Source organism: Nerophis ophidion, linkage group LG01 (assembly GCF_033978795.1).
Source record: "Nerophis ophidion isolate RoL-2023_Sa linkage group LG01, RoL_Noph_v1.0, whole genome shotgun sequence".
NCBI lineage: Eukaryota > Metazoa > Chordata > Actinopteri > Syngnathiformes > Syngnathidae > Nerophis > Nerophis ophidion.
In genome coordinates, this window is record NC_084611.1 from 18,350,047 (window position 1) to 18,374,322 (window position 24,276).

Genomic DNA, 24,276 nt, shown 5'->3' on the forward strand with positions numbered 1-24,276 from the left:
GCGCTTAATTAGTGTTGTAGAATTTTGTTTTGGAAAAAAGAATGTTGTTTCAATGTTGTTTTTGTGTTGTAGTATTTTGGTTCGGAAATGACCAAAATTCAATGGTCAAATCAACGTCAGAACCTGACATTGAATAAACATCGTCAAAAAGCACATTGTTTCAACGTTTTTCTGTTGTAGTATTTTGGTTCGGAAATTACCAAATTTCAATGGTCAAATCATCAGCAGAACCCAACATTGATCTTCCATCATCAAAGAGAATATTGTTGCAACATTGTATGTATTGTAGAATTATGGTTGGAAAATGACCAAAATTCAACGGTTGAATCAACGTCAGCACCCAACATTGATTAAACAAAGTCAAAAAATGTTCCAACATTAAGTTTTAACTTGAGCACTTTAATGACTTAGACCCTTTTGGATCCCAGGGACAATAAACGTTCACCAACATTGAGGGGAGCCCTCATGGTTACAATATGTACTGCATTGGTTTTCATCAACATGTTTTCATTTCTCAGTGTGCGGCCCTCACTGTAGAAAGTTTGCACCTCCCTGTTAGGCCATGTGATTGAACACTCCATGTGTGCCATACGGGATATTGACTGGGACTTCTGCTCTGCCCAGTTCCGTGAAAGTCTTGGCATCCAGAACGAGAAGGAATGTACTTTTGTCCTGGAAAGATGACCACAGGGCGTTAGTGTTTGTCTTGCAGTGGACACTTCCATGTAGCAGAGGTCGACCGATATGACCTTTTATCAGGGCCCATACCGATACCGATTACTAGTAGTCAAGGAGGCCGATAACAGGTATTTGGAGCCAATATTAAATAATAATATTAAAATTTTTTCAAGCATGAGTAGTATACATCAGTGGATAGTTGGACAAGGCTTTGAAGTAGCACTAGAGTGGAAAAACAAGTTGACTGTCAATGCTTAATTGACTTTCATTGCATCCAATAAACCAGATGCAATTCAGTTTACAATCCGCAAATTATGTGAAAATACCGACTAAACATCACAGAATGACACACGTTCAGAGGCTGTTTGACTTTGCATCCCCAAAAGATGGCAAAAAAAGACACAAATAATCACTAGTCGTGGCAATTTTTTCTCAACCCTTCTATATGTGTGTATATATATATATATATATATATATATATACACACACATATATACATATATATACACACACACACACACACACACTGCAATCGCCATTTTTTTAAATGTTTTTTTTCTAGTCCTTCACTCTAAATTTCCTCATCCACGAATCTTTCATCCTCGCTCAAATTAATGGGGAAATTGTCGCTTTCTCGGTCCGAATAGCTCTAGCTGCTGCTGGCTATGATTGTAAACAATGTGAGGATCTCTACAACCCGTGACGTCACGCGCACATCGTCTGCTACTTCCGGTAAAGGCAAGGCTTTTTTTATTCAGCGACCAAAAGTTGCAAACTTTATCGTCGATGTTCTCTACTAAATCTTTTCAGCAAAAATATGGCAATATCGCGAAATGATCAAGTATGACACATAGAATGGACCTGCTATCCCCGTTTGAATAAGAAAATATCATTTCAGTAGGCCTTTAACTAAGAGTCTTCCCTCAATAACCTAAGAATTATTGCTTATTAGTAACCCTATAGCTAACCCTTATAGGCTCCCCTAGTGTCAAAATAACTCAAAATTAAGTCTTTGTTACTTTAATAAGCAACTAATTAATGGTGAATATGTTTCCCATACTAAAGTGTTACCATATATATATATATATATATATATATTCAAAAAAATGTATATATATATATATATATATATACACAGACACATAGTATTTGCTGATGTAGTTTTGTTGTAGTTGCAAAAGCACAGCAAGGCTTCGAGTGACCCCACAGTTTATGTTTCTTTCCTGCAGATGAAAACTTACTTCTCGGGGTGTGATGATGACTGACAACACGACGCCATCATCTTCCTCCGTGGCCTCGGGCGAAGCAACAAAGACAGGCTCAGACGGGAACAAGCCGGGATACCGCCACACCTAAACAGGAAATATGGCATGCAAATGTGCTCCACATCAAAAACTAAAAAGAGCCAAAAAGTCATAGAGTGCTACTTTCCATTAATACACACTAAAGCACACAAACATCGGAAACAGTCGTGCATTCTGCCTGCATGGTCAATTTTAGCATTTAAAAAAACCTGATTTATTTCAGAAACACCGCCCATATATCTCATATACATTTGACCGGATCTATAAGAGGTTTGCATGTATTAAAACACACGCAAACTTGATAGCAAAGTGAAGCATTGCGTCTCCTAAAATTAACGAGAATAATCACTTTACCGTGTCTGTCTTCATGTCCATGCACAATATATGACCATTATCAGAACGTCCGCCATACTGGGAGCGGAAGATGCCATCCATCTTCTTCCGCTTACCCGAGGTTGGGTCGCGGGGGCAGCAGCCTAAGCAGGGAAGCCCAGAATTCCCTCTCCCCAGCCACTTCGCCCAACGTGTCCTGGGTCTTCCCCGTGGCCTCCTACCGGTTGGACATGCCCTAAACACCTCCCGAGGTAGTCGTTCGGGTGGCATCCTGACCAGATGCCCGAACCACCTCATCTGGCTCCTCTCGATGTGGAGGAGCAACGGCTTTACTTTGAGTTCCTCCCGGATGGCAGAGCTTCTCACCCTATCTCTCCCGGCGGAAGAAACTCATTTCGGCCGCTTGTACCCGTGATCTTGTCCTTTTGGTCATGACCCAAAGCTCATGAGCATAGGTGAGGATGGGAACGTAGATCAACCGGTAAATTGAGAGCTTTACCTTCCCATATAAATATTTGGCATTGTGATTTATCAAGACCGAAACTGTTCTGCGGCTACTGTTTCGCAGGTTTGAAATGTCCCCGCAAACTGGCACAGTTACGCACAAACGGCTGTGAGAAAGGGGGCGATAAAGAGAGATAATATTCCGTCTGGTGCTTGTCAACAGGTTTGGACTGTCGGTGATAAAAAATATATTTATAGCTGCTGACTTTGACTAAAGATGCTGATTAAAAGAAAGGGTTCAACTCCTATAGCAGGGGTGTTAAAGGTACAACCCGCGGGCTGACTCAGGCCTGCCAGCAGGTTCCATCCGGCACGCGAGATGAGTTTGCGAAGTATAAAAATGACAAACGGTGGGGCGGTATAGTTCAGTTGGTAGAGTGGCCGTGCCAGCAACTTGAGGGTTGCAGGTTCGATTTCGCTTCCGCCATCCTAGTCCTGCCGTTGTGTCCTTAAGCAAGGACACTTTACCCACCTGCTCCCAGTGCCCCCACACTGGTTTAATTGTAACATAGATATTGGGTTTCACTATGTAAAGCGCTTTGAGTCACTAGAGAAAAGCGCTATATAAATATAATTCACTTCACAAAAAGGTTTTGGAATGAAAGAAACTGCTGTTCTAAATGTGTCCACTGGATGTCACCATAGAAATTATTTGTGTCATCTGGAGTGAGAGAACACATGACTCCAGAGGGGGCGGAGCGATGTTGGGATAGAGCAGGGGTAGGGAACCTATGGCTCTAGAGCCAGATGTGGCTCTTTTGATGACTGCACCTGGCTCTCAGATAAATCTTAGCTGACATTGCTTAACACGATAAGTAATGAATAATTCCGCTGGTAATCGTAGTTTTAAAAAGAACGTTCAAAATATAAAACATTCTCATGCATTTTCATCCATCTATCCGGTTTCTACCGCACCTGTTCAAGAAGTCGCATTAATGGTTGGAATTATTTTATTTATTTTTGGTTAGTCTCAGAATAACAATGTTATTAAAAAGAATAAGAGACTTATTATACTCTAAAAATGTTGGTCGTTCTTAAAAATGCACGCAGAAAGTTGTATTCAGTGTTAAAAAAATAATAAATTATATGGCTCTCACGGAAATACTTTTAAAAATATTTGGCTTGTATGGCTCTCTCAGCCAAAAAGGTTCCCGACCCCTGGGATAGAGGCTTATTAATGAAAGTATACAGAATTATATTATGTGCATTTCGTGTTGCACTCATTACTGGGGACACATTTTCTGGGCGCACATAAATATGGTGTAATGCAGTAATATGTATCGTCTTCTCGCTTCACATGTGACTCATGAAAAGAGTCCAAATTCTTGATAGTATTTGCGGGGTGGATTGCGGCGCGCCTCGCTGCTTGCTCGCAGTCATCGCCTCCTCGCCGCCATCTTAGGCCCTGCCTTGCTGTCGGACTGCCGGCTCCACCTCGCCACACACACCTTAGGTTGGAGTCCTTAATCTCGTTTTATGCAAATATAAAGACCACAAAGTCCATTCTATTCTATTCTAGTCCGGAAAATACGGCGTTCGTGTTCAAACTCGCCATCTAAAATGTGCCTTGAATTCTGGGCCGGTGTGCGACTGAGTCTGACTCCCTTGTAGCAAAGTCAGGACTACGCAGGTGTCCTTCAGTTACCTTGAGTTCTTTGGTGTGCACGTCCATCTTGAGCAGGGAGTCACTGAAGACGTGTCCGAAGCCACAGGAGTAAAAATAGCGGTAGGGTCGAGCATTGCAGCGCTCGTAGTTGATCTGGGGGAACTCCAGGCCGCCGTACTGCAGCAGCTGGTCGTCGTAAAGATCCTCGTGGGTCAGAAAAACCTGCACAAGAAGGTCACCTTTAAAGTCCGCCTAAAATGCACCATAGTGGAACTGTACCCATTTGCTCTTTTCACATTCAGATGGCTTGGATTGGATTTATATAGCGCATTTTTCCAGAGACCCAATGCACCTTACACTGAGAACCCAACAGCCTGTCCAACCACCATTAAACATTCATACATCATTGTGGGCCGCACTGGTCTTGCCCAAAGACACAAGGGCAGGGAGCGGGGTCTGAACCACCATTCTCTGGTTAATGGACACTTTGTCCACGGATGGGTACTGAATTCAGTACTTTTTTGGCACCAATTCACATAAAATCCAACGGTGTCATGTTACGGTACTTGGGTTACACGTGAAGCCACGCTTGGTTGCCGACTTTGGCACTTCACTCCAGCAGCACTGAGAGCAGACTCAGCCAAAATAACCCTTGGGTAATTTTGCAATTTTCAATACCAACAAAGAAATTGACTCAAAAAACAACCCAGTGAAGTAAGGCTCCCCGTTTCCCAAAAATGCGCTAGCTTGATGCTAATTTACATTGGCTTTGCTATTGAAATTCAGCGCCTCTCCCGGAAAAACCTCCGGGACAAATTTTCTCCCGAAAATCTCCCCAAATTCAGCTGGAGGCCACGCCCCCTCCAGCTCCATGCGGACCAGAGCCTGTTTTCACGTCCGCTTTCCCACAGCAAGTCTGCCCAATGATGTTATAACTGTAGAATGATCGAGGGCGAGTTCTTGGTTTCTTATGTGGGTTTATTGTTAGGCAGTTTCATTAACCTCCTCCCAGCGCGGCAACAACACACAACAACAGCAGTCTGTTTTCATCTACCGTAAAGCAGTTTGTCTGCTGTAAACAGCATTCATTGATTGATTGGAACTTTTATCAGCAGATTGCACAGTTCAGTACATATTCCGTACAATTGACCACTAAATGGTAACACCCCAATAAGGTTTTCAACTTGTTTAAGTCGGGGGTCCCATCAAAACGAGGAGATAAAGCCGGATTTGAAGCATGATACTGATAAAGCATGCTCCCGGGGGGTAACGAATTTCATATATGGAACTCTAGTCACTGATAATCATGAAAAGACTTGTGCAAAGGAATCCTCATCAAAGTGAATAATCACAAAGCGTGTGTAGTTATGGACTGTATTGATCGTAATCAAAGACCCTCCTCCGAACATGCCGTGAGGTGTGATGCAGAGTTAATGGCATCGTTATACGGGTATCATACCTCTCCAGACGAGGTCTTCTTGGCCGTAGCTTTATAGCCTGGCAGGGTCACCAGATTCTGGTCCAGAGGGGCTTGTTGGTCAACATTCAAAGGGAGGACGTATCTTCTGGGCAGGTTTCTGCACAGGGAGTTGTAAAACTGACAGAGGAAACCACAAAGGTGTGGAAATAAGTGAATATGATACATATTCATTCATAATTCCTGCTTTTATAACGTGTCAAACTCAAGGCCCGGGAGCCATATCTAGCCCGCCGATTCATTTAATGTGGCCCGCAAAAACCTGGAATTTAAAAAAAAATACACCCATACTGTATTCTAAACTTGATCTAATATTGCGACAAATATATTATCAAACATTCCGAACTTTTCTTTTGTTAAAAGGGAAACAAACCCTTAAAATGCTGCTTGACTCATTAGTCTAAAGCAAGTTATCCATCGAAATAAGAGCTAAACTACCTTTAGGCAATGTTACAATTTCTAAAGCTAACACAGAAATCGACTTTAAAAAAAACGGCCCAAAAATGCGCTAGCTTGATGCTAATATACATTGGCTTTGCCAATGACATGCTACTGATTAGCGTTAGCGATTTTACATTTACTCCAAATTTGGTAATGAAAACGAAAACCAAACTGCATGTTACAATCAAAAAGCTGGTGCGAAAAAAGTACAGTAATTACAGTATCAACACTTTTTAGGGTGCAACAGGCAACAATGACCAACACACCACGATCCATGCACTGCTGCCATCTAACGTCTTGAACTTGCAACTGCAATTGTAACGTAATGTCATACTTGCAAATTATTAGATTATAGTAAAACATCATTTATTATAATCATTACATTGGTAATTATTGCAAAAACGACTAAATATTTCCAAAAGTAATTAATATTTACAGCGATGAGGTGGCGACTTGTCCAGGGTGTACCCCGCCTACCACCGGAATGTACCTGGGATAGGCTCTAGCACCCCCGCCACCCCAAAAGGGACGAGCGGTAGTAAATGGATGGATGGATGGATGGTATCCAACATAAGTAAAGTAAGGCTCCACTTTTCCAAAAATACACTAGATTGATACTAATATACATTGGCTATGTTATTGACATGCTACTGATTAGCATTAGCAAATTTTACATTGCGATTTCAACACCTCCAAATTTGGTCATGAATACCAAAACCAAAATGCACTTTGCAATAAAACAGTTAGTGCGAAAAAAGTACACTAATTACAGTATCAACACGTTTTAGGGCGCAACAGGCAACAATGACCAACACACCACGATCCATGCATTGCTGCCATCAAACGTCTTAGACTTGCAACTGCAATTGTAAGTTAATGTCATACTTGCAAATGATGATAGTAAAACAGCAGTTATTATAATCATCCCATTTGTAATTATTGCAAAAAAGACTAATTATTTCCAATAATAATTATTTTTTCATTAACACACACAATAGGAATTCAAGCGTGAATGGCAACCACCCCTACACAAGACACATGACACACATTATTATTCGTATACATTTCACTTACCTTGTCCATTTCCTGTCCCGGACCTCTGCGTAGGTTCTCCAGGGTGAAGTCTCCGATGACCTCGCCGTCATCGCCGCAGCACATGTCCATGACGAGAAAGCCGTCGTCCTCAAAGGCATTGATCTGATGCAGCGCGAACATGGGCGCCGCTCGGTACGTCACCGCACTCACCTGTCGAACACATTGTCCAACTTTGATAATGTCCTTCGTTCAGCACACTGCAACATTTCCAACAGTTTGCATGATTGTGTGCGAGGTGTTGAATGGTGACCTTTTCTCTGGTCCAGCATGACCATAGTTGGAAGAGTGTGGTTTGGAAGAACTCGCAATGAACCCTCAACCTCAAGCCCGCTACACATCTCCAGATGAGGAGTCAGCAAGTTGCCTTTCAGGTTGAAGGCCTTCAGATCTTGCAATCACATTATAATCCACAGTCCGGGAGCATTGATGCCACTGGCATCCACACTCTTGCCAGGGTTGTCCAAACTTTTTGACATACATACATACATACATATATATATATATATATATATATATGCATATACACACACACACATATTATATATATATATATATATATATATATACACACACACACACATATATATACACATATATACACATGTATATATACACACACACACACATGTATATATACATAGTCGAATTTAAACATTTTGTTACATTTTTGAGCGCTGTGTGTAATTTTCTATATTTCCAATGGAACATTTAAAATGTTGGTGTTTACTTAAAACCCACCATATTGCAGTCTACACTTATCTCTTATGTTTGACTGCCATCTACTGGTCACACTTGTAATTACACCATATACCAAATAAAAGAACTTTGAGGTGGGTAAGCTCAAGCAAAATTATTCCTTACATTATAAGGCACTCTGTCGAATTTTGAGAAAAAAAATATATTTTAAGTGTGCCTTATAGTCTGGAAAATACGGTATACACTATAGATAATGAATGTAATTGGATATTAAAGGGGAACATTATCACCAGACCTATGTAAGCGTCAATATATACCTTGATGTTGCAGAAAAAAAGACCTTTTTTTTTTTTTAACGAATTTCCGAACTCTAAATGGGTGAATTCTGGTGAATTAAACGCCTTTCTGTTTATGGCTCTTGTAGCGATGACATCAGCACGTGACGTTGCCCAGGTAAGAAAGCCGCCATTTTCATTTTTTCAAACACATTACAAACACCGGGTCTCAGCTCTGTTATTTTCCGTTTTTTCAACTATTTTTTGGAACTTTGGAGGCATCATGCCTCGTCGGTGTGTTGTCGGAGGGTGTAACAACACTAACAGGGAGTGATTCAAGTTGCACCACTGGCCCGAAGATGCGAAAGTGGCAAGAAATCTGCCGCCAGACCCCCATTGAATGTGCTGGAGTGTCTGCACATTTTACCAGCGATGACAGACATGGCACAGAGATGTATGGATAACCTGCAGATGCATTTGCAACGATAAAGTCAACGAAATCACAAAGGTGAGTTTTGTTGATGTTGGTGACTTATGTGCTAATCAGACATATTTGGTCGTGGCGTGACTGCCAGCTAATCGATGCTAATATGCTATGCTAATCGATGCTAACATGCTATTTACCGGCGGTGATAAGGCAGACATGGCACAGAGATGTATGGATAACCTGCAGATGCATTTGCAACGATAAAGTCAACGAAATCACAAAGGTGAGTTTTGTTGATGTTGGTGACTTAGGTCGCGGCGTGACTGCCAGCTAATCGTTGCTAACATGCTATTTAGGCTAACTGTATGTACATTTGAAACTATATTACGTTTCCTTCCACACACATTTAATGCAAAAAAAACACTTACCAATCGACAGATTTATGTTGCTCCAGTGTCACAAGATGCGAAAGTCCTCATCATTTGGTCCGCACATTTTACCGACGATGCTAACGCAGCTATTCGGTCATGCTATGGCTATGAATAGCGTCAATAGTTATTCGCTCAATAGCTTCAGTTTCTTCTTCAATACTTTCATACTCCAACCATCCGTTTCAACACATGCGTAATCTGTTGAATCGCTTAAACCGCTGAAATCCAAGTCTGAATCCGTGCTAATGTCGCTATATCGTGCTGTGGTATTCACCAATGGTTGTTTACATTGACAGTTTACATGGGCAGTGTCTTGGCAGAGAGCGAAAAAAAGGCACTTTAAAGCTTTTTTAGGGATATTCCGGGACCGGTAAAATTTTGAAAAAAACTTCAAAAAATACAACAAGCCACTGGGAACTGATTTTTATTGTTTTTAACCCTTTTGAAATTGTGATAATGTTCCCCTTTAAGTGTCTGCGAAAGTTTGACTACTCCCTTGTTTACTTCCGTGACAACCTCCTTTAAGTTTTGTAATCAATCAGATATATCACGCAGCTAAAATGCGCCAAATCATGGATAAGTGCGGAGAAAGTGTTTTGCATTTTCCCCAACATGCATTCAAATGATTTATATCGGTGTAATTTTGAATTATGTGTTGTGTTTGGACCTTTTTTTTATAATATCCACAATGTTCAGTGAGCAGCTTGTGTTGTGTGTGACCGCGAGTGTTGACATTTTTGTTTTATTTTGCGCCATGAGTGGGAAAGGTTGTTTGGATTGGGTAATAAATGAAAAATGCGTGCAATTAATGGTCATTAACCTGATTAATCTTATTCTGGCCCCACAGGCCAGATTGTTCCTGATTTCTCATGGGCCTAATGAAAATGCCGGTGTACCTCACTTGGCCCACAGGCTGTAGTTTGGCTACCCTTACTTTGTAATAAATCCAAGTCAGACTTTTTTTTTGATGTTCACGTTACAAAAAAAAATGTCTAATGTGAACGCAATCTGACCCGCCTGCTGACATAACGTCATGACGTACATTATGGAAATAAACATGGCTCCAAGTCTAGTCGGTCTCAGTCCTGGCGCATTTGTGGCAATGTCAGAAATGTTGTGCGATCAAAGTCAACATTTTCTGAACTGAATTATTGGGTGTAGAAAATTAATGAAGGAAGAGGATAAGCATTTTGGCTCTCGCAGGTTGTGGGACATTTTGACGTCTTTCCCTAAGAGCGTGTGGGCGAGCAATCGGAGACAGGATTGCATTGACGCGAGTTCCTAAAACACTACCTCCACCTGTTTTCTTCTCATTTGTCAAATACCGTGATTTTCTTACTGTAAGGTGGACTCAAAGTCCTGTCATTTTATCAAAAATCGACAGTGCGCCGTACGGTATTGTGTGTGAACGCTTTGTGGTGGTGATGACCTCGAACCGATTTTATTTTGTACATGGTGTAATGATAGTGTGACCATAAGATGGCAGTCACACAAAGGGATATATTTGGATTGCAGATTGACACAAACTGTTCCATAAATGACGCTAGCAAGTACCCGTGAGCAAGCAACACCAACACTTTAAATGGGTTGTACTTGTATAGCGCTTTTCTCCCTTCAAGGTACTCAAAGCGCTTTGACACTACTTCCACATTTACCCATTCACACACACATTCACACACTGATGGAGGGAGCTGCCATGCAAGGCGCTAACCAGCACCCATCAGGAGCAAGGGTGAAGTGTCTTGCTCAGGACACAACGGACGTGACGAGCCTGGTGCTAGGTGGGGATTGAACCAGGGACCCTCGGGTTGCGCACGGCCACTTTCCCAATGCGCCACGCCGTCCCCACTTTGAGGCTTTATTGAGAATATAGAACATTACACATGGCGCTCAAAAATCTGTCAAAAAGTTTTAGTACGACTTTGGTAAGCTAAACAGTCACATCGCTTGATGGATTGCCGTAGCATTACGGCTACCATAGTCAGACGTACTGGGCTTCTACATATGGGTATTACGGTGTGTGAAAAGAATCCCCTGATGTGTATTTGGGATCTCCATGAGTCCCAAAAATGTGCGCGCATCCGCCATTGTTGTCCTGCCATTTTCGCTATCCTCCCCTGTTGCCATCCTCCATCCTTTTTTCTACCGCTTTTCCCTTTCAGGGACGCGGGGGTGCTGGAGCCTATCCCAGCTCCATTCGGGTTGGAAGGCGAGGTACACCCTGGACTAGTCGCCACCTCATGTGTACTTGGTCCACCACCATCTTCCTCAATTCTGGTGCTGTGGCCCATAGCCTCCTCTTCTTGCTGGACATAGCACACAATGTCAGTATGTCTGAGGGCTGCTGTTGCTTCTTCCACTGCTTTGGCTGGTCTCCATTTGTGCCCTGTCGCCAAGGTCGGTGCATTGTTGCTCACTACCAAGTCTCTGGATTCATTCAGTGTCATCTGGAGTCTTGTTTTGGCACACTGAACTCCTCTGAGAGACTAGTGAGGGGCAGCTTGAGGATGCCATCTCCGTAGAGGCCGATGGTAATAAGCATCGTGGAACTCCGAGCCATTTTTTGATCTAGCCTGTGACTCCTCTTGCCAACTTCTCCACAGTTGAGATTGGGAGCTCATAAACTGCAAGGGGCTACAGTTTCTGGGTAGGAGTCCTAAATGCAGGTACAAGACCTTTAACTTTCCAGGCAGTTGGGTGTTATCGATTGACTGTAGGCCACTGTTGATATCCTTACGTAGTTGTTCCACCGGTCTTTGTCCTTCAGGCTTGCATCATACCACCTGCCAAGGTTCTTTACAGACTGCTCGGACATTGTTGGGATTGGGTCATCTCCGATGAAGAATTTCAGGTCCGAAAGCACTCCCTTCACAATTGAGATGCTTTGTGACTTGGATGGTTTGATGTTCATACGGGCCCAACTGATGTTCTCTTCCAGTTTTCTGAGAAGCCTCTTGGTGCATGAGACGGTGGTGGTCAACGTTGTAATATCGTCCATGTAAGCTCTGAGTGGGGGGAGGCGCTGGCTATAGTCAACCCGTTGACCGCCTACCACCCACTTTGAAGCACGGATGAGGACCTCCATCGCCATCGTGAATGCCAGGGGTGAGATAGTGCAATCGCGATGATGCCTACTTCCAAGCGCTGCCAAGAGGTGGTAAAGTCAGAGGTGGTGAAGCAGACCTGCATGTCCTGGAAGTAGGATTTAACCAGGGCTGTGATGGTTTCCGGTATGTGGAAGAAGTTGAAGGCAGACCACAGGAGTTATTGGGCAACGAACCAAAGGCATTGGCGAAGTCCAGGAAGACTACGTAGAGTTCTTTCTCTCCGCCTTTGCCACTTGGATCTGGTGCCAGATCATGCAGAAATGTTCTGAGCACCCGGAGAATCCTGATATTCCTGCCTTTTGTATGTACAGCTTTATCGATGTTATCGATGTACTAATTTATTCGCAGATACTCGCCCATCCTCTGTGCAATGACACTGAAGAAGATTTTGCCCTCAACGTTTAGCAGGGAGATTGGACGGAATTGGCTGATGTTCTCCGCATCCTTCTCCTTTGGGAAGAGAACTCCCCCTGCCCTATGCCACATTTTCAGTATCATCTTTTTTTGCCAAGCTGTTCTCATGAGCCCCCAGAGAAACCTTAGGATGTCCAGTGCATTCTTGTACACCTATGGGAATCCATTTGGCCCCGGGGCTGAATCCGATCTTGCTCAACGCATAGTCTTTTCCCCCTTTTTCCATGTTGGAGGACCTATCGGCATATGATGTTCAGGAGGGTCAATCGGCGGGATATCTGAAGGGATGGTGATACACTTGTACCGCCTTGGGTCAGAGTGCGTTGCTTTCAGGTGATCGTCCAGGTCTGCCTTTGTTTTAAGGGCTCCACTTTTTTCCTTTGCGAAGATACTTTTGAGGAACTTGAAGGGATCTTTATAGGACCGTGTTCTAGTTTGTGCTTTCTTCCTTCTATGTTTCCGTAGTTTCTCTGCCCTGCGGAGGGATGCGAGTCGGGTTTTAATGTCGACTTGAAGCACATTTATGCCTTCCCTTTCCACTCCAGAGGCTTTCTGCCACTGTTTTCTAAGTTGTCTCCTTTCAAGGACGAGGCACCTGATCTCATGTTGCGTCCTGGAAACTAGTGCGGTTAAGAGATTTTTTCCACCTTTCCTTACTTGCACTCCGAAGCATTCTGACCCATATTGAAAGATAATGTCCCCCATTCTCTCCAAATTATTTTCCACAGTCCCTTGTAATTGTTCGAGAGACAGGGCCAGGGCAGTATTGATTGTTTCCCACAGTTTCTTATCCACGACACCAGTCCACTTCACTTGCAGTCTAATCCCTGCTAGTCTCCTTTCAACTGCAGGTCTAGGAGGTTGGGTCGGTTCTACCGCCGTCATCAGTTCTGTGCTTGCTTCCTCCGTGACATTGGTACTGATGTACTGCAAGCTGTGGTTTGTGTCCAGTTGCTGTACTTCATTCGACTGATTTGACTCCTTTCGTAGAAAGTGGTCAATGTGAGGCCTCTGTCTCTCTTCTCTCAAACAATTCTTCTTTCCCTGGTAGACCGTCAACCCATGATGTGATGGAATTCCCCTCCAACCACAGGGAAATATCTGCAGTTCGTGTCCTGCCGTCAAGGCTGTAGCTGTGGCAGTTGCAGTGGCACTCTCTTGTACTGTGCTTTTACTCTTAGTCGTTTCCGGTCCAGGGTCTGTCACCGTGATGTCAGCCAATGCGTCAACAGTAGCTACAAGGATAACGTTTTGTAGTGCAGGGTTTAAAGCATGATACTGATAAAGCATGTTGTGTGTGTGGTCAAATGCACCTAACGGCATCTGACCGTGCCCCTCCGCCGCATTATTTGAGAAGAACTGAATCAAACTGAATCGTAGTATTTTGCTTATTGTTTATACACACACAAAAGGTAAGAAAAAGAAAAAATGTTGAATATTCTTTGGCACTTAATTAATAACATGCAAAAACGTAAATGCTGATAATAGCAGGGGTACATAATATTGTGACCATTTGGTGCTTAATAAGTACACTACTTAGAGCATTAATACCTATTAGGGCACAACAAAAGAAAAAATAAACACTACTACCATTTAATGTCTTGGATTTGCAACCATAACTGAGACTCATAAATGTTATAATAAAACAAAATTATAACAACTGGACAGCAGTGACCTTAATCAGTTGTTTTTTTTAAATGTTGACATAAAAAAAAAAATTATTTCATGAACAAAAACAATGAATATGTATTAACACATCAAAGTATAGAACATTGGTACTGGTACTGATTCCGGGGTCCCTATGAGTGTGTTTCCAACTCACTTGGCCAGTGTGCCGGTGGACCAGATGGAAGATGGTACCATACTGCGGCTCCCAGGTCATGACCTTGTGAAAGCTCTTTCCTTGGATGCGGTACAGCATGAACTTGAGCAGGTCCAACTTGATGGGTTGCTCCACAAACACGATGTAGTTCTCTGACATGACTGAAGGCCCAAACAGAAGACAACGTATGAATAGACTGTACTGTATGCAGTATACAGTTGCAAAGTCGATATCAGCGCTTCTCAATTATATTGTTGTCACGCCTTCGTAGGAAGAAGAAAACCTTTCATATATATATATATATATATATTAGGGCTTTCAATCTGTGGGCACTGCACAATTCAATCCGATTTGATTCTATAGAGTAACGATTCGATTCAGAATCGATTCTCGATTCAAAATCAATTCTTGATTCAAAATCTCCAAAGTCTTTTTTTAACATTATTTGGTGCCTGTTCTATGATTACCTACATTCCTCCATATAATAGGTAAACAGATATATGTATTTATCTTACTTAAAAGAAAACTGATTTTGTTTATTAGAATTTTACCCAACATTTACTAAAGTGGCTGAACGGGACAGATTTTGCCGGACGCGGGTCACCAGGGCTCCCCTCTGGAGCCAGGCCCAGAGGTGGGGCACAATGGCGAGCACCTGGTGGCTGGGTCTGTCCCCATGGGGCCCGGCCGGGCTCAGCCCAAAGATGCAACGTGGGTCCCCCCCTCCAATGGGCTCACCACTTATGGTCGGGTGTAGTACGAGCTGGGTGGCAGCCGAAGGCAGGGCACTTGGCGGTTTGATCCTCTGCTACATAAGCTAGCTCTTGGGACGTGGAACGTCACCTCGCTGGGAGGGAAGGAGCCTCAGTCGGTGTGCGAGGTGGAGAAGTTCCGGCTAGATATATTTGGACTCACTTAGACACACAGCAAGGGCACTGGAACCTGTTCTCTTGAGAAGGGCTGGACTCTCTTCCACTCTGGCGTTGCAGGCAATGACAGGCGATGGGCTGGAGTGGCAATTATTGTTCCCCCACAGCTTAAAGCCTGCATGTTGGATTTGAACCCAGGAAATGAGAGGGTAGCGTCCCTCCGCCTTCAGGTTAGGAGACGGGTCCTGACTGCTGTTTGTGCTTATGCACCAAACAGCAGCTCCGAGTACCCACTCTTTTTCGATTCCCTTGAGGGAGTACTGGAGAGTGCTCCCTCAGGTGATTCCCTTGTTCTGCTGGGGGACTTCAACGCTCATTTTGGCAATGACAGTGAAACCTGGAGACGCGTCATTGGGAAGAATGGTCGGTCGCCCGGATCTGAACACAAGTGGTGCTTTGTTTTTGGACTTTTGTGCCCGTCATGGATTGTCCATAACAAACACCATGTTCAAACAAAAGGGTGTCCATATGTGCACTTGGCACCAGGATACCCTTGGCGTTTTGTCATCAGATTTGCGGCCTCATGTTTTGGACACTCAGGTGAAAAGAGGGGCAGAGCTTTCTACCGATCACCACCTGGTGGTGAGGTGGCTGCGATGGTGGGGCAGGATGCCGGACAGACCTGGCAGGCCCAAACGCATTGTGAGGGTCTGCTTGGAACGTCTAGCAGAGTCTCCTGTCAGATAGAATTTCAATTACCACCTCCGGAAAAACTTTGAACATGTCACGAGGGAGGTGCAGGACATTGAGTCCGAGTGGACCATCTTCCGTGCCTCTTTTGTCGAGGTGGCTGATTGGAGCTGTGGCCGCAAGGTGGTTGGTGCCTGTCGTGGCGGTAATCCTACAACCTGCTGGTGGACACCAGCGGTGAGGGATACCGTCAAGCTGAAGAAAGAGTCCTATTGGGTCCTTTTGGCTTATGGGACTCAAGAGGCAGCGAACAGATACCGACAGGCCAAGCGAAGTGCGGCTTCAGCGGTCGCAGAGCCAAAAACTCGGACATGGGAGGAAGCCATGGAAAACGACTTCCAGACGGCTTTGAAGCGATTCTGGACCACCATCCGCCGCCTCAGGGGTGGGAAGCAGTGCACTGTCAACACCGTGTATAGTGAGGATGGTGTTCTGCTGACCTCGACTGCGGCTCTTGTGGATCGGTGGAGGGAATACTTCAAAGACCTCCTCAATCCCACCAACACGTCTTCCTATAAGGAAACAGTGTCTGGGGAATCTGTGGTGGGCTTTCCTATATTTGGGGCTGAGGTTGCCGAGGTAATTAAAAAGCTCCTTGGTGGATGATATCCGCCCGGAGTTCCTTAAGGCTCTTGATACTGTGGGGCTGTCTTGGTTGACAAGACTCTGCAACATCGCTTGGACATCGGGGGCGGTACCTCTGTAATGGCAGACCTGGGTGGTGGTTTCTCTCTTTAAGAAGGGGAACCGGAGGGTGTGTTCCAACAATCGTGGGCTCACACTCCTCAGCCTTCCCGGTATGGTCTATTCAGGTGTACTGGAGAAGCGGCTACGGCAGATAGTCGAACCTCGGATCCAGGAAGAACAGTGTGGTTTTCGTCCTGGTCGTGGAATGGTAGACCAGCTCTATACTCTTGGCAGGGTCCTTGAGGGTGCATGGGAGTTTGCCCAACCTGTTTGTATGTCCTTTGTGAACTTGGAAAAGGCATTCGACCGTGTTCCCCGGGAAGTCCTGTGGGGAATGTTCAGAGAGTATGGGGTATCGGACTGTTTGATTGTGGCGGTGCGCTCCCTGTATGATCAGTGCCAGTGCTTGGTCCGCATTGCCGGCAATAAGTCGGACCCATTTCCATTGAGGGTTGGACTCCGTCAAGACTGCTCTTTTTCGCCGATTCTGTTCATAACATTTATGGACAGAATTTCGAGGCGCTGAAGCATTGAGGGTTTCTGGTTTGGTGGCTGCAGGATTAGGTCTCTACTTTTTGCAGATGGTGAGGTCCTGATAGCTTCATCTGGCCAGTATCTTCAGCTCTCACTGGCTCGGTTCGCAGCAGATTGTGAAGCGACTGGGATGAGAATCAACACCTCCAAGTCCAAATCCGTGGTTTTCGTCCGGGAAATCATGGAGTGCCATCTCCAGGAGGAGATCTTGCCTTAAGTGGGGGAGTTCAAGTACCTCAGAGTGTTGTTCACAAGTGAGGGAAGAGTAGATCGTGAGAGCGACAGGTGGACCGGTGCGGCGTATACACTAATGCGGACGCTGTATCGATCTGTTGTGGTGAAGAAGGAGCTGAGCCGGAAGGCAAAGCTCTAAATTTACCAGTTGTTCTACGTTTCCATCCTCACCGATTGGTCATGAGCTTTAGGTCATGACCGAAAGGATAAGATCACGGGTACAAGCGTTCGAAATGAGCTCCCTCCCCGGGATGGCGGGTCTCTCCCTTAGAGATAGGGTGAGAAGCTCTGCCATCCGGAGGGAACTCAAAGTAAAGCCGCTGCTCCTCCACATCGAGAGGAACCGGATGAGGTGGTTTGGGCATCTGGTCAGGATGCCACCTGAACGCCTCCCTAGGGAGGTGTTCAGGGCACGTCCGACCGGTAGGAGGCCACAGGGAAGACCCAGGACATGTTGGAAAGACTATGTCTCCCGGCTGGCCTGGGAACGCCTCGGGATCCTCCGGGAGGAGCTGAACGAAGTTGCTGGGGAGAGGGAAGTCTGGGCTACACTGCTTAGGCTGCTGCCCCAGAATATGTATATACATATTATCCATCCATCCATCCATCCATCCATCATCTTCCGCTTATCCGAGGTCGGGTCGCGAAGGCAGCAGCCTAAGCAGGGAAGCCCAGACTTCCCTATCTCCAGCCACTTCGTCTAGCTCTTCCCGGGGGATCCCGAGGCGTTCCCAGGCCAGCCGGGAGACATAGTCTTCCCAACGTGTCCTGGGTCTTCCCCGTGGCCTCCTACCAGCTGGACGTGCCCTAAACACCTCCCTAGGGAGGCGTTCGGGTGGCATCCTGACCAGATGCCCGAACCACCTCATCTGGCTCCTCTCGATGTGGAGGAGCAGCGGCTTTACGTTGAGCTCCTCCCGGATGGCAGAGCTTCTCACCCTATCTCTAAGGGAGAGCCCCGCCACCCGGCGGAGGAAACTCATTTCGGCCGCTTGTACCCGTGATCTTATCCTTTCGGTCATGACCCAAAGCTCATGACCATAGGTGAGGATGGGAACGTAGATCGACCGGTAAATTGAGAGCTTTGCCTTCCGGCTCAGCTCCTTCTTCACCACAACGGATCGATACAACGTCCGCATTACTGAAGACGCCGCACCGATCCGCCTGTCGATCTCACGATCCACTCATATATATATATATATATATATATATATATATATATATATATATATATATATATATATATATATATATATAAGTGCATATATATGTGTGTTTGTGTGTGTATATACACGCACATATGTACACACATACATATACACATATATATATATATATATATATATATATATACATATGTGTACACACACGTGTACACACACATATATATATTATATATATATATTTTTATTTTTTTTTTATTTTTTTTTTCTCTAAAACAGAATCAGGTTGAATAAGAATTACAGCTTGGATGTGAGTTGTGCAACCATATGACTCACAGTAGAACGAAGAAGATTATAGAGGTTAATGTTTGTCTTGTTGTGTTTTGGTAATAACATCGGGTAATTTCCTTTTAGACAGTATGTTAAAGGCCTACTGAAATTAGATGTTCTTATTTAAACGGGAATAGCAGGTCCATTCTATGTGTCATACTTGATCATTTTGCGATATTGCCATATTTTTGCTGAAAGGATTTAGTAGAGAACATTGACGATAAACTTTTGGTCGCTAATAGAAAAGTCCTGCCTTTATCGGAAGAATGTCCGCGTGGCGTCACGAGTTGCAGGGTTCCACACATTCACATTGTTAATAATGTAAGCCACCAGCAGTAAGAGCAATTCGGACCGAGAAAATGACAATTTTCCCATTGATTTGAGCGAGGATGAAAGATTCGGGAATTAGGATATTGATAGTGACGGACTAGAAAAAAAAGAAAAAGCGACTGCTCCGGGCTGCGGCAGTGTGAGCGTTTCAGATGTAATTAGACACATTCACTAGGATAATTCTGGAAGATCCCTTATCTGCTCATTGTTTTAATAGTGTTTTAGTGAGATTTTAAAGACATACCTCGAGGTCAGATGGCTGCGGTGAACACGCAGTGTCTCAGAGAGAAGCAGAGGAGCCAAGCCCACAGCTGCCTTTTAAATAGCTGCTGCAGGACGACGAATAATCCAATGATATCTACGGTAAGATATATATCACAATTTCCCCATCCAAAAACATGCTGGTTGACGTACAGAAAACATGTTCGCTTGACCGCTCTGTGTTAAAGCTTCACAACAAACAAAGAAACACCGGCTGTGTCTCGGTGCTAAAGACAGCTGCAATCCACCGCTTTCCACTTTATAGTTTCCATTATTAAAGATTCAGCAACACAGATGTCCAAAATACTGTGTAATTACGCCATGAACAGGGATGACTTTTAGCCGTGTTTGGTGCAGCGCTAATATTTCCTTACAGTCCGTGACGCCACGCGTACGCGTCATCATTCCGCGACGTTTTCAACAAGAAACTCGCAGGAAATTTAAAATTGTAATTTAGTAAACTAAAAAGGCCGTATTGGCATGTGTTGCAATGTTAATATTTCATCATTGATATATAAACTATCATACTTCGTGGTCGGTAGTAGTGGGTTTCAGTAGGCCTTTAAATGTTTTGCAAAACACTGCATGCATGGGAAATAAAATATTTTATAATGGCAACATTTTGACCCTGGAACAGATCATTTGACAATAACTGCAATCCTTGATGGGCTTCCACCAAAACACACACTTCATGGTTTTGCTGCAAAATGTATGCCGTAAGTATTGCAGTATTTTCAAATGTGAAGACCACACATGGAATCAGGATTCCGACCTGCTGCAGAGAGCTGAAAACATCACAAAGGCGCAGTGATTGACAAAAGGTAGCCGGATGAGCCTGGCATTTAAATGAGTAATTAATATAGAGTTTGAAAAAAAAAAAAAGCATCAGTGGAGTAGAGCTGCAGCCTGTCAAAGCAGGCGGGAGTTCAATCTCTTCCCATAGAATTGGATTCATTCCACTTATCCCTTTTGCTGCGCCGTGCATCATACCGAAGCTGTGATAGTACGAAGGTTTTCTGGGTTCACGTGCTCGGATGGAGCACAGCACTTTGGCTCCGTTCAGGTTCGCGCAATCCTCACTCGCCCCCGTCTCCTCGGGTGGGGGCACACGGATGATGTTGTAGAAGAAACCTGAGGACACAAACACATCAATGTGTGCGGATGAGATAATCGTGCTGCGGTTTGATTGACACCTTCAGAGAGATATTTTTAACACTCTTATTGTCGTGCTTATTCCCCCCCCGTATTCAAAATATCAGAACGACACCTGAAATATTCCTCTGATATCTTTGTGAGGACTTGACACGGCTCTTGCAATGGAGGTTATAATATTTCAAAATAAACGTGTGGACAATGGTGAAGAAACAAGTCCATGTCAGAAATCTAATACATTTAGCTGAACTGCACCAATTTTGTCAAAAGCAATGGTCCACAATTCAACCAGAAGCTTGTGGATGGCTACCAAAAGCGCCTTATTGCAGTGAAACTTGTCAAGGGACATGTAAGCAAATATTAACATTGCTGTATGTATACTTTTGACCCAGCAGATTTGGTCACATTTTCAGTAGACCCATAATAAATTCATATAACGGTTGGGAGAATGGCTGTGCCAGCAACCCGAGGGTTCCTGGTTCAATCCCCCCCTTCTACCAAATTCGTCACGTCCGTTGTGTCCTAGAACAGGGGTGTCGAACTCAAATACAGGGTGGGCCAAAATTTTAAACGGAACAAAGCCGCGGGCCAAGGTTGAACGAATTAACCTTTTAATAGGGACCCAAACAAGTTTTGCATTAAATATTGAACAAGCAAGGCTTATATAACTTTAGTGACATGCAAAATCCAGTTTCAAATAATAATAATTAAAAAAATATCAATGGCATATCGAATAAAATTTTAATAAAAATGTTATGCCTTTTTTTGTATTTGCAATCTTCTGAGGTAAATATCAAATTTTTTCCACAGGCTAATAATAAATTTGAAAATAAAATAATAATGAATGAACTAAACATTCAAGCTTTGAAGTAGCAAGAGAAAATGCATGAATAAAACATTAATTATTGGTCAGTTTGCTGGAAGTTTCCCAGATGAGTTAGTGCTCCAAGGGGTTCTGGGTATTTGTTCTGTTGTGTTACGGTGCGGATGTTCACCCAAAATGTTTTTCATTCTTGTTTGGTGTGGGTTCACAGTGTGGCGCATATTTGTAAAAGTGCTAAAGTTGTTTATACGGCCACCCTCAGTGTGACCTGTATGACTGTTGACCAAGTATGCTTGCATTCACTTGTGCGTGTGTGTGTGTGTGTGTGTGTGTAAAAGCCACAGATATTATGTGACACGCTGTTAGTACGGAGGGAAACCGGACGTGACGACAGGTTGTAGAGAACGCTAAAGGCAGTGCCTTAAATGCACGCCCCCAATATAGTTGTCCAGGTGGAAATCGGTAGAAATTCGGGGGAATGGTTGCCCCGGGAGATTTTCGGGAAGGGCACTGAACTTCGGGAGTCTACCGGGAAAATTAGGAGGGTTGGCAAGTATGAGTATTAGCAGTGAATGTGGTGTTTCAGCGGCACCGACGCTGTATAACACCGGCGGGCCAGTTCAACAGTCCGGGGTCTCCGCTGTCGTATTTTACGTTTTATAATGCGCCACACATTTTTGATGGGAGACAGGTCTGGACTGCAGGCAGGCCAGGAAAGTACCCGCACTCTTTTTTATGAAGCCACGCTGTTGTAACACGTGCTGAATGTGGCTTGGCATTGTCTTGCTGAAATAAGCAGGGGCATCCATGAAAAAGACGGCGCTTAGATGGCAGCATATGTTGTTCCAAAACCTGTATGTACCTTTCAGCATTAATGGTGCCTTCACAGATGTGTAAGTTACCCATGACTCGGGCACTAATGCACCCCCATACCATCACAGATGCTGGCTTTTGAACTTTGCGTCGATAACAGTCTGGATGGTTTGCTTCCCTTTTGGTCCGGATGACACGATGTCGAATATTTCCCCCAAAAATTTGAAATTTGCACTCCTCAGACCACAGAACACTTTTCCACTTTGCATCAGTCCATCTTAGATGATCTCGGGCCCAGAAAAGCAGGCGGCGTTTCTGGATGTTGTTGATAAATGGCTTCGCTTTGCTAGTAGAGCTTTGGATGGGGCGAGGGTCACCACTTTGTGAACAAATTTTAAGTTTAAGAACAACATTTCTCAACGAGCTATCGCAACGAATACAGGGATTTCACTATCTACGGTCAGTAATATCATCAAAAGGTTCAGAGGATCTGGAGAAATCAAAGCACGTAAGTGGATAGGCCGAAAACCAACATTGAATGCCTGTGACCTTCGAACCCTCAGGCGGTACTGCATCAAAAACCGACAGTGTATAAGGGATATCACATAATGGGCTCAGGGAAATCTTCAGAAAACCACTGTCAGTAACTATAGTTTGTAGCTACATCTGTAAGTGCAAGTTAAAACTCTCCTGTGCAAAGTGAAAGCCATTTATCAACAACACCCAGAAACGCTGATGGCTTTGCTGGGGCGTTCATCTAAAATGGACTGATGCAAAGTGGAAAAGTGTTCTGTTGTCGGACGAGTGTACATATCAAATAGTTTCTGGAAACTGTGGACGTCGTATCTTCCGTACCAAAGAGAAAAAGAACCATCCGGACTGTTATAGGCGCAAAGTTCAAAAGTCAGCATCTGTCATGGTATAGGGGTGTATTAGTGCCCAAGGCATGGGTAACATACACATCTGTGAAGGCACCATTAATGCTGAAAGGCACATACAGGTTTTGGAGTCACATATGTTGGCATCCAAGCAACGTTATAATGGACACCCCTGCTTATTTCAGCAAGACAATGCCAAGCCACATTCTGGACATGTTACAACAGTGTGGCTCCGTAGTAAAAGAGTGTGGATATTAGTCTGGCCTGCCTGTACTCCAGACCTGTCTCCCATTGAAAATGTACATTATGAAGCGTAAAATACCGCAACAGAGACCCCGGACTGTTGAACAACTTAAGCTCTACATCAAGCAAGAATGGGAAATAATTCCTACTGAAAAGCTTCAAAAATTGGTCTCCTCAGTTCGCAAACGTTTACTGAGTGTTGTTAAAAGGAAAGGCCATGTAACACAGTGGTAAAAATGCCCATGTGCCAACTTTATTTGCAACGTGTTGCCGCCATTAAATTCTAAGTTGATAAATATTTGCAAAATATAAATGAATAAATACAACTATAAATATCTTGTCTTTGCAGTCCATTGAATTGAATATGAGTTGAAAATAATTTGCAAATCATTGTATTCTGTTTTTATTTACCATTTACACAACATGCCAACTTAACTGGTTTTTGCTTTTGTATATAAAGCTGCTCAAAAATAATGAGAACACTAAACTAACATTCTTGACCTGAATTAATAAAATATTCTGTAACACTTTAGTATGGGGAACATATTCTACAGTAACAAAAACTTAATTTAGAGTTATTTGGACAAGAGGGGAACATA

At 43.9% G+C, this 24,276-nt stretch overlaps 1 protein-coding gene across 2 annotated transcripts in view; it reads right to left on the bottom strand.

Moving 5' to 3' along the window:
• Positions 1-378: 378 nt before the first annotated feature.
• bco2l (beta-carotene 15, 15-dioxygenase 2, like) overlaps positions 379-24,276 on the bottom strand; it is a 75,440-nt gene continuing 51,542 nt past the window's right edge. For both annotated transcript variants that reach the window (XM_061897711.1, XM_061897704.1), the window contains 7 exons: positions 20,759-20,899; positions 14,611-14,771; positions 7,418-7,588; positions 5,885-6,022; positions 4,465-4,647; positions 1,920-2,030; positions 379-672 (listed from right to left, as the gene is read on the bottom strand). In XM_061897711.1, the coding sequence (XP_061753695.1) occupies positions 556-672; positions 1,920-2,030; positions 4,465-4,647; positions 5,885-6,022; positions 7,418-7,588; positions 14,611-14,771; positions 20,759-20,899 (1,022 nt within the window). In that variant the 3' untranslated portion in view covers positions 379-555. The remainder of the gene's footprint in view (positions 673-1,919; positions 2,031-4,464; positions 4,648-5,884; positions 6,023-7,417; positions 7,589-14,610; positions 14,772-20,758; positions 20,900-24,276) is intronic.